Here is an 11,024-nt window from a genome sequence, read left to right on the forward strand (position 1 = left end):
GCTGGGCCACTCTCGCGTTCCTTAATCAGGAAGCTGTTGTTGCCCAGTCTGACCGGGTCATGCACAAAGCTTGATCCAGCGATTGGATCAGATCTTTGCTGTTGGACGACACGGACGGCCGACTACTTGGACCGATGCCCGAGTTATTTTATGACCTTGGGTTAGGGGGCAAACAAAAGGAGTGCCCCGAAAAAGAAAAGGAAGGTTCGGAGGGAATCGGTGGAGAAAACTTGAAGAAATCTCGCACCATTTGGCACGAAATCCACCAAGCAAGTTCGATGGCCATAAACTAGGCTAGTTCCACTCAGGAAACCGCTCCAGAAATGCGCCCAGGGGGCGGCTGTCCACACCACGGCAGCCTCTCCGGTCTCCCCCCGTCAGGTCGTCTCGGCTCGTCCTGGTCGGCCCCATTAAACCCCTTCCCTTCTCTTCTCCTCCCTCGTCGGCTCGCGCGTTGCTTTCAAACAGACGGAAGAAGGATAGCCCAAACCGCAGCTTTGGAATCCACTCCGGTCCAGTCATCCACCACCATCGCCCGCCTCGTTCTCATCGGCAGCCCGGCCGTCGGTGGCAGAACGGAGCCTCCCAATTTAAGGCTTCAAGCTCCAATCCGGGGGGATTCAAACAGTGCAATTCTGCTAAGCTTCGGCCGCTGGTGAGTTTTGAGCTTGATTTTCTTGGGATATGGGGGAGGGCGTGAAGGCGCTGCTGGCGAAGCCGATCAAGCTGGCGGACCAGGTGGCCAAGCAGTCGGGCTCCGGCCAGTGCCTCCGGCCCGAGTGCAAGGAGCTGCGCGCGCGGGCGGAGAAGCTCGCGGAGGTGCTGCGGCAGGCGGCGCGGGCCGACCTCTACGAGCGCCCCGCCGAGCGCATCGTGGCCGGCACCCTGCAGGCGCTGGCCAAGGCCGGCGGCATGTCGGCCAGGTGCTTTGAGAGCCACTCCCGCCTCCGCCGCTTCCTCACCTTCAACCCCGTCTCCGGCTTCCCGCGCACCCTCGCGCTGCTCGACACCGCCATCGAGGACGTCGCCTGGCTCATCCGCATCTCCTCCCCGCGCGCCGACGCCGACGCCAACGGCAACGGCGCCCACGACGACGACGACGACCTGCGCGGCCTCCCCAACATCGCGCAGAACGAGCCCATACTCTTCCTCATCTGGGACCACATCGCGCGCCTCCACACCGGCAGCCTCGCCGTGCGGGCCGACTCCGCCTCCACCCTCGCCTCCCTCGCCCGGGACAACCCCCACTTCTCCAAGCTCATCGTCGAGGAGGACGGCATCGCGCCCCTCGTCAAGCTGCTCAAAGAAGGGACCGACGACGGCCAGGAGGCGGCCGCCACGGCGCTCGGGTTCCTTGGGCGCGACGAGGGGAGCGTGGAGAAGCTTCTCCATGCCGGGGTCTGCTCCGTCTACTCCGCCGCGTTGAAGGAGCCGCCGATGCGCGTGCAGGCCGCGGCCGCCGAGGCCATCGCGTCGCTGGCGCACCAGAGCCCGAGATGCCAGGACTTGTTCGCGCAGAACAACGCCGTCCGGCACCTCGTCGGCCACCTCGCCGCCGGAACCATCCAAGAGCACAGCAGGTACTCTGTCGGAGGAAGCAGCACCCGGCACGCTGCACCTCCTCCGCCGGAGCACATGAGGTCGCTTCACTCTGTCGTGCTCGCCAGCACACCCAGCATGCTCCCAGGAATCTCTGGTCACTCCGCCAACGAACCGTCGAGCTCGTCGGAAGGCTCGAACGGACGCAACAACCAGATGCACTCCGCTGCAGCCGGCAGGACAACGACGAGCCGGGTCACGGCTCCACCACCCAGTAGGCCCCAGCTGAGCTCGAACGGCTCGAACGGCCGTGGACCGCGCGAGACCGAGGACCCGGCCACCAAGGCGCACATGAAGGCCATGGCGGCGAAGGCCCTCTGGAAGCTTGCCCGCGGCCACCCGGGAGTCTGCAAGAGCATAACAGAGTCCCGCGCGCTCCTCTGCTTCGCCAGGCTGCTCGAGAAGGGCGACGACGGCGCAGGCACGCACCTGCAGTACTACTCCGCCATGGCGATCATGGAGATCACCCGCGTCGCCGAGCACAAGCTCGCGCTACGGCAGTCGGCATTCAAGCCCAGCTCGCCGCCGGCCAAGGCCGTGGCGGAGCAGCTGCTCTGCATTGTGCGCAGGGGGGAGTACGACGACCCGCTGCTGCTCCCGTGCATCACCTCGCTGGGCTGCCTGTCGCGCACCTTCACGGCGAGCGAGACGCGCGTGATCGGCCCGCTGGTGCGGCTGCTCGACGACCGCGAGCCCCCGGTGGCCAAGGAGGCCATCGTGGCGCTCACCAAGTTCGCGTGCACGGAGAACCACCTGCACGTGAACCACTGCAGGGCCATCGTGGACGAGGGCGGGGCGCGGCACCTGGTCCAGCTCGTGTACCTCGGGGACGAGCTGCAGATCGAGGCGCTCATACTGCTCTGCTACATCGCGCTGCATGTGCCGGAGAGCGAGGAGGTGGCGCAGGCCGGGGTGCTCGCCGTGCTCCTGTGGGCGTCGAAGCAGCCGCAGTTGGTGCAGGACCTGCGCGTCGAGCGACTGCTGCCGGACGCCAAGGCCCGGTTAGATCTCTTCCAGTCCAGGGGGTCGATCATCTAGATCTAGGTGACACTGTGATGATGATTCTTCCTGCACTGAAGTATATTTGCCTAGATTTATGTCGGCCATTCTTTGCTGATTCCAGATTCCAGATTCAATTGCTTTGCTTTGGTAGAGTGTACATAGCATATGCTTCTGTTTGCCTTGAAGGGCATGTACATGCAGTGTAGACTTGTTCTTGTGGCATTTATGCTGACCATTATATGAACGAAACTGCAAATTGGACAAGGGAGTACCTGTTCAAATGGAATACTATCTTCATTTTTTTTGAAATTCAAATCAAATGGAATAATATCAAGTCAATTAGTTCGGTACGATACTTTGTTTATTCACAGTTTACTGGTACAAGCTTTCAACCATGACTCGAAATAGACTTGACTTTGGTGTTGTCCACTCTGACTCTGGTGGGATGGCTAGTTTGGCTAAGACTAGTCACATTGGGGAGTAACTTAGAGCAGCAACATGCCTATGTTATTAGTCTATGTTACTATCTTTATAGTAGAAAGTAACATATATGGTGTCATGCATCACATCATTTACTAGGTTGTAGACCCATCTTGTCTTGATATATGTGATATTACAATAACTGGTTATGTTACCACACGCCTTTCTTTCTTCATTAATTACTTGTCACACCGTTGTCTAAATATGTGTGATGTTACCACTTACTTTCGCCGTGAATAGTCTAATGAGTATTTCCAAGGTATTTACTCGGCGGTCCCGTCACTTGACACTTCTCTAGTTCTTGATCTTTTGGAAGCTAGGGTGGCCGAGGCAGATAATGAATGACTTTGTGCTTTCTTTTTTTTTTTAGTGAGGAAATCGCGAATGCTTTATTTTAGATTGGTCCGTTAAAGGCTCTGAGCCGGGCGGTTTTCCTGCTAGATTTTTTCAGCATAGCTTAGTACTCCTTTTCTTTTTATTTTTTATTTTTGTGAGAAGCAGCTGGAGAAAAAAAAATCCTAAATGGTAAATTTCAACAAGGGGACCATATTTATCCTTTTTATTTCTTTTTGTGGCTGATGGTCTATCTTCAATTCTCAAGCATAGTGTTCTTGCTGGTAATATGACTCCTATCGAGGTGAGTAGAAGAGCTTGCTTGGGATGAATTGTTGCAACCGAGAAATAAAGGTGGTGCTCGTTTCTATGACTTTCGTCTTTTCAATCAAGCATTGGTAGCTCGACAGGCTTTGCGGTTAATTTCTAAACCAGAGAGCCTCTATGCACAAATACTCAAGGCCAGGTACTACCCTGAAGGGAAGCTTGAGGACACAATCTCTACCGGAAATGCCTCGTCATCATTGCAGGAAATTAGCTACGGGCTTTATTGAAAAGGGCTTTGGTATGGAGAGTTTGGAACAACGGAAGCACCCGAGTTTGGCGTCATAATTCGATCCCCGCCCCCTCCTATAAGCCTGCTATACTACAGGCAAAGATGTCACATTTGGTTCATGTCTGAGTTTCTAAATGAAAATGGGTCATGGAACTATGGGTTGCTATAGGAGTATTCCTTGCCAGCCGATGTTTCTGATATTATGAAAATTCGTGCTTCACCCCGGTTAGAGGACGACACGCTTTCTTAGGGTCCTGACAAGTATGGGATTTTTACTATTAAAAGTGCTTACCAATTGACTTTTGAAGATGCTCATAGAGGCGCCGCAATAGGGTCAAGCACTAGGTCAGATGGCCGCCGATCGTGCTGGCACTTGATTTGGTCGTGTGACATACCTCATTCATTTCGAAACTTCTCTTGGAAGGTTGCTGATGGCTCTATATTTTATGCATTTTTAGAGCTCATATGTTGTATGTTCTCTTCATATATTATGTTCCACTGAATGAAATATATGTCCATTATGCATGATTACCGATTTTTGAACTTATCATTGTGAGCATTGTGAAGGAAATATGCCTAGAGGCAATAATAAAGTTGTTATTTTATATTTCCTTATTTCATGATAAAGGTTTATTATTCATGCTAGAATTGTATTGATCGGAAACTTAAATACATGTGTGAATACATAAACAAATATTGTGTCCCTAGTAAGCCTATACTAGAATAGCTCGTTGATCAAATATGGTTAAGGTTTCCTAACTATAGACATGAGTTATCATTTGATAACGGGATCACATCATTAAAAGAATGATGTGATGGACAAGACCCATCCGTTAGCTTAGCATATTGATCGTTCAGTTTATTGCTATTGATTTCTTAATGTCAAATACATATTCCTTCGACTATGAGATTATGAAACTCCCGAATACCTAAGGAATACCTTGTGTGCTATCAAACGTCACAACGTAACTAGGTGATCATAAAGATGCTCTACGGGTATCTTCGAAGGTGTTTGTTGGGTTGGCATAGATCGAGATTAGGATTTGTCACTCAGAGTATCGGAGAGGTATCTCTAGGCCCTCTCGGTAATACACATCATAAGCTTGCAAGCAAATGACTAAGGAGTTGGTCATGAGGTGATGTATTACGGAACGAGTAAAGAGACTTGTCGGTAACGAGATTGAACTAGGTATGAAGATACCGACGATCGAATCTCGGGCAAGTAACATACCGATGTACAAAGGGAATTACGTATGTTGTCATAACGGTTCGACCGGTAAAGATCTTCGTAGAATATGTAGGAGCCAATATGGGCATCCAGGTTCCGCTATTGGTTATTGACCGGAGATGTGTCTCGGTCATGTTTACATAGTTCTCGAACCCGTAAGGTCCGCACGCTTAACGTTCGACAACGATATTGTATTATATGAGTTATGTGATTTGGTGACCGAATGTTGTTCGGAGTCCCGGATGAGATCACGGACATGACGAGGAGTCTTGAAATGTTCAAGAGGTAAATATTGATATATAGGACGATGGTATTCGGACACCAGAAGTGTTCGGAGAAAACCGGATAGTCATCAGAGTACCAGAGGGGGTAACATTCACCCCTGGGAGTATATTGGGCCTATTGGGCCACAAGAGGGGAGCACACCAGCCCACAAGGGGCTGGCATGCCCCCCATGGCAGTCGGCCAAGTGGGGAAGGAAAGGGGGAGGATTCGGCTTCCCCTTCCTTCTCTCTTCCCCCTTTCCTTTCTTCTCCGGCAATTAACGAAAGCGGGGGGCGCCACTTAGGGAAGGACCTCAAGTAGGATTCGGCCTACTTGGGGCGCCCTCTTGGCTGCTTCCTCCCCTCTCCCACCTATATATATGTGGGGGGCGCCCCCAGCACATACCAGACAATTGCCTAGCCGTGTGCGGCGCCCCCCTCCACCGTTTACACCCTCGGTCATATTTTCGTAGTGCTTTGGAGAAGCCCTGCGGAGATCACTTCACTATAACCGTCACCACGCCGCCGTGCTATCGGAACTCATCTACTACCTCGCCGTCTTGCTGGATCAAGAAGGCGGTGGAAGTCACTGAGCTGAACGTGTGCAGAACATGGAGGTGCCGTGCGTTCGGTACTAGATCGGTTGGAGCACGAAGAGAGTTCGACTACATCAACCGCGTTGTGAAACACTTCCGCTTACGGTCTACGAGGGTACGTAGACACACTCCCCCCCTCGTTGCTATGCATCTCTATGGATAGATCTTGCGTGTGCATAGATTTTTTTTGTTTTCCATGCAACGTTTCCCAATAGTGGCATCATGAGCCAGGTCTATGCGTAAATGATATGCACGAGTAGAACACAAAGAGTTGTCGGCGGTGATAGTCATACTGCTTACCACCAACGTCTTATTTTGATTCCGCGGTATTGTGGGATGAAGCGGAAGTTATGGAGCTGCTAGAAGGAGCGCGCGAGAGGGCCGGCCGGGGGCCTTTTTGCCCACGGCCGGGCAAGAGGGAAGGGATTTCCTTCTTAATTCTTGCTTGATTAGATTGATACATCCCCTCCTCTTATATAGAGAGGTTTACTTGACTCCCCAACAAGGCTTACTTGACCCCTAAGCAAGCGACCCTTATCTCTAATTAACCCTAAGACTAACGGGCTATACCACCAGCCCAGGCCCATTAGGCCCATTATGTACTCTAACACTACACCCCACCTGGACATGCAACTTGTCCTCGAGGTGCAACCTAACCAACTTATAACCATGACTCGACGCAACACAAACCTAACACCTAACAACAAGCCTTTTACATCTCGGCTTGTGTTATTACTCTCAACCTGAAATGGACTGGGACGCTTTATTTTGGACCCCTGAACATAAAGTGGACACCATCCGCATGTCGGACATGCACGCGTACATCCACCTGGATCCCATGGACACCATCTGGACAAAAGGAGTGCATGTGTACGACCACCTGGAAGTGGTCGCAAAAGTGACCAGCAGAGGCGCCCTCGCGGCGGCCGACGGCGGAATGCAGTGGTGCTACGCGGTGTGCTCCTATCGGTGACACCATGCCTTCTCCCTGCCGGGCGGCTATTGGTCTGCACCACACAGAGAAGAGTGGGGGTTCCGATGAATAATGGAGAGGAGGGGTGCGCCTCCCAACCGCCGATGTCGCAGACTTTGAGGTCGCTGTCCGTGGGGAAAACAACATGCCCGCCGCCCGTGGGGAAAACCACACGCCCAAGATCCCCGACACAGCGGACGAGATCGAGGTCCTTTACGCAGCGATGCACACTTGGGAGGAGCGGCAACTGCAGACCACGCATCTCCCACACACGCCGACGCGCTAGGAGGCCGCGCGCAGCAGCCTGTAGCCTCACCGCTAAATCTGAGAATGGGTGGGTAACCAAACCAAACCTGAACTGAACCCACATGATGATGTTTTGGAAACTGAACCAAACTAACCCCACGTAATTGGCATTGGCACCCAGCCCAAACTAAACCACATGACAAATTCCCCAAAACCAAACTAACCCATTCTAGAAACTATGGTTTTAGCCTATGGTTCTATATCAGTTCCCCACCCATACATGTACAACTCAATATATGTACGATCCTGCACTTCACTGCTAAAACATAGCACTAACTTAATAACATATACAGACATTGCACTTGACAGCTTACATATTCTGCACTACCAACACTTAAATTGATGAACAATTGACAACTTCATAACATGAACACTTGACAGCTTCATAACATGTACAAAACACAGATTCTGAAGCACAAATATTACACTTGATAGCTTACACATTCTGCACTACCAGCACTTGAAGTACATAGCTAATAACAAACGGAGCTGAATTAAGGCTGATAATGGGTTCCAAGCCGGGATTGCGTTACGCCATCTGCCAAAGATGGATGTCACTGAGTTCTCAAAGAGGTAGTAGTCAGCTTGTACCTTGATCTGAAAAGACACAATTTTTAGAACTATGCGTCTGGATCACTAGTTGCTCATGCCATGCTCCAGCTTCTCCCAGGTTTGAGAACATCTCAAGTTTATGTAATTTTTGGCAACATATTACATATGGCTGCTTTACACTATGTAAAGTAGGTGCGTATGACAGAGTGAATAACCTGGAATATACAATAGCATGGATGTGATTCTTTAGCCTTTTCTAGTAAAATAAAGAACGGATACCAAAGAGGTGCCACTAACTTGTGCAACATCACAAAAAGGTAGACTTATAAACATAACAATTTGCTTGTCCCGTTACAAAATGGCAACTTGTGTCTAGCATTTTATCGATGATCAGGATTTTCTAAAGAGCCAACTTGGCCACCAACTTCGAAACTTCACTAGCCATTGCATATATATATATATATGGATGATCAGGATTATATTTTTACCTTTCATTGGTTCAAAACTTTTAGCTGCGTCCTTACTATCCATCTCCTGCAAATGAAACAAAATATTAATTTAAAGGCATACCAACACTTCTATACTACTTCTATACTGTAGGTTTTATATATCCCATTCTACACAAGTAGTAGAACCAAAATGTAAGCAGTTAACTCACCCTCCTTTGGTTTGAACAACCAATCTTTAGCACAAACAAGCACTTCTAGAATATCAGGGTTCAAAGAGCTTCTCTTGTCGCCGAGTATCCTCTTACCACAACTGAAGGCTGATTCAGATGCCACTATGCTCAAAGGAATTGCAAGAAAGTCACAGGCCATAGATGCCAATATAGGAAACTTTTCGCCATGCCTCTTCCACCAACCCAAGACATCAAAGTCATCACCGACCTTCTCGGATGCTTCTTCCAAGTATGCATCAAGCTCGAATTTGTGTACACGTGACCTCCGACGAGACTTGTGCTGGGCAAACTCTTCTTCCAACTTCCTTTTCCCTGCAACAGGTGATCCAATAATGGTATTGCCTTGACTAGAAGGTGTCGAGTGTGCAGTGCTTGTCGCTGCAAGTAGCTCATATTCCTTGACATACTTTCTCACCCATTCTAAAGCAATCTCCACTTGTTTTGTAATTTGCTCCCCGTCGGTAGACAACTTGTAATAGAAGAAATCCAAGTAATCTTCTTTCCTCCTTGGATCCAGGAATGTAGCAATGACAAGTGCATGGTTAAACTCAATGCCCTTGCTTTTTCTACGACGGTTAGGATCTGCATTGTTCTTCTCCTCGGGATCCCAATATTTATCAAGCTTCGTTTGCATCACTGCCGCCAATTCCTTCAACACATCAGAGGTCTGCCAACCCGGATCTTTCAATGCATGGCGAATAGAAAGCACAACTGGCAGAAACTTATGTGAAGTTGGCTTCCTATGAGCTGAAACAACCAAAGTAAGCTCTTCAAAAGCTTTTAGAAACTCACAAATAGCTATTGCCTTCTCCCATTCCTCCTCACTTGGAGAATCTATCATCTTTCTGTTGGCATAACTAGTGAGAACAGATTTGTACGTCAATGCTTCTACAAGCATTTTCCAGGTTGAGTTCCATCTGGTTGGTGTATCAACAGAGATGCCTTTCTTTGCACGTCGACCCATCCCACTTGCAATTGTATTGAAATCTTGAAGTCTTGAAGGAGAAGAGTCAATATACTTCATCAGCTCACGTATCATGTCAATAGCTTCATGGATTATTTTCATTCCATCCTGAACCAAGATATTAAGAATGTGCGCACAACACCTGACATGCAAATGTTGACCTTCAAGGAGCATCTCATGTTTGTGATATTTTATTAACTCCTCACATGCATTAGTATTATTGCTGGCATTATCTAGTGTCAAAGTGAATAATTTGCCTCTTATGCCCCATTCTGTTAAGCAACAAACTATTTCTTCCTCTATCGCATAGCCTGTGTGGGGATACTTCACTTCTGCGAAACTTATGGTCTTCTTCTTGTAGTTGAATTCTGCATTGATATAATGGGCGGTGATGCACATGTAGCCCAAGTCCTGTGATGATGTCCACATGTCAGATGTTAAGCAAATGCGAGAATCCAAATTTTGTAGCTCTACTTCAATATCTTTCTTCATTCCCTTATACATCTTCACTGCATCATCACGAATTGTGTGACGACCCTTGATTTGAAACACTGGCTGCATTGAGTCAATCCATGGCTGGAGGTGGGGATCTTCAAACTTAAGAAAGGGGATCTCAGCATGGATGCAATACTTCACCATGAGTTCACGACAAACTTTTTCATCAAACACAAACAGACCTTCGGATGTTTTTTTTTCATGGTCAACAAAAACCTCTTCCTGCAAGCATCCGGAATTGATCGGCAAGCCTCTGCAATATGGGTCCTCAAACTGCTTGTCCCAAACTTGGTGTGAAGTTGCACTCCACAGTATTTGCACACAGCCTTGAGATCACCCTCTACGAGAACCAGATCTGCTTCATAATGCTCCCATGCCTTGGACCTTCTAGCATGTGGTACTTGACTCGTATCCTCATCCATGGAATCAGCACTCTCCGAACCCTCTAATGTAGACATGCCTCAAATTACTAGTGAGTAATTACTACAGTGACTGATCGATCGGTCGAGTGGTCTGGGTTGGTGTGTTTTTCCCGTCCTTGGTGCGTGGCCTATGAATGCAGATGCAAGGTGCAAGCAGGTTAATACTAGTACTAGTAGCAGTAAAAGTCACTATTCCTAACAAAGAAATTTGTAATTGTGAACTAAGCTTTACCATCTAACGATTAAATTGCATATCTTACAGTCTTGCTAATATTTCTTACTGAGTAAATTCCATTACAGAATACTCTGTGCTACTCTGTTCTAGTCTTAGTACAGATACACACACTCCATGCAATGAGAAACTTGAGCAAGGGAAATAGTCGAACCAAAACATAATTCCTGCTCTAGAGATTGACCAATATCGCTACAAAGTTTCTCAAAAAGAATATCGGGAAACCAAAACATTGGACATTGTACTCGCCTGAGCGGGAGAATTCCATCACTTCTACATATTGCAACGAGTGTCAAATAGAAGGATGATTCATTATAGATATGGGATCTAAACTGAGAAGCAAC

General features: G+C 48.7%; 1 protein-coding gene across 1 annotated transcript; it reads left to right on the plus strand.

Moving 5' to 3' along the window:
• The first annotated feature begins 261 nt into the window (after window positions 1–261).
• Window positions 262–2,865, plus strand: LOC125552325. Its single transcript, XM_048715830.1, has one exon. The coding sequence runs from the start codon at window positions 685–687 to the stop codon at window positions 2,635–2,637; it is 1,953 nt and encodes a 650-aa protein (XP_048571787.1). The 5' UTR covers window positions 262–684; the 3' UTR covers window positions 2,638–2,865.
• Window positions 2,866–11,024: the final 8,159 nt, after the last annotated feature.

The sequence above is a fragment of the Triticum urartu genome, chromosome 4, assembly GCF_003073215.2.
Source record: "Triticum urartu cultivar G1812 chromosome 4, Tu2.1, whole genome shotgun sequence".
Lineage (NCBI taxonomy): Eukaryota > Viridiplantae > Streptophyta > Magnoliopsida > Poales > Poaceae > Triticum > Triticum urartu.

What these genes read in the sequence shown, in the direction of transcription:
- LOC125552325 (XM_048715830.1), top strand. Translation starts at nt 685, where the DNA reads ATGGGGGAGGGCGTGAAGGCGCTGCTGGCGAAGCCGATCAAGCTGGCG.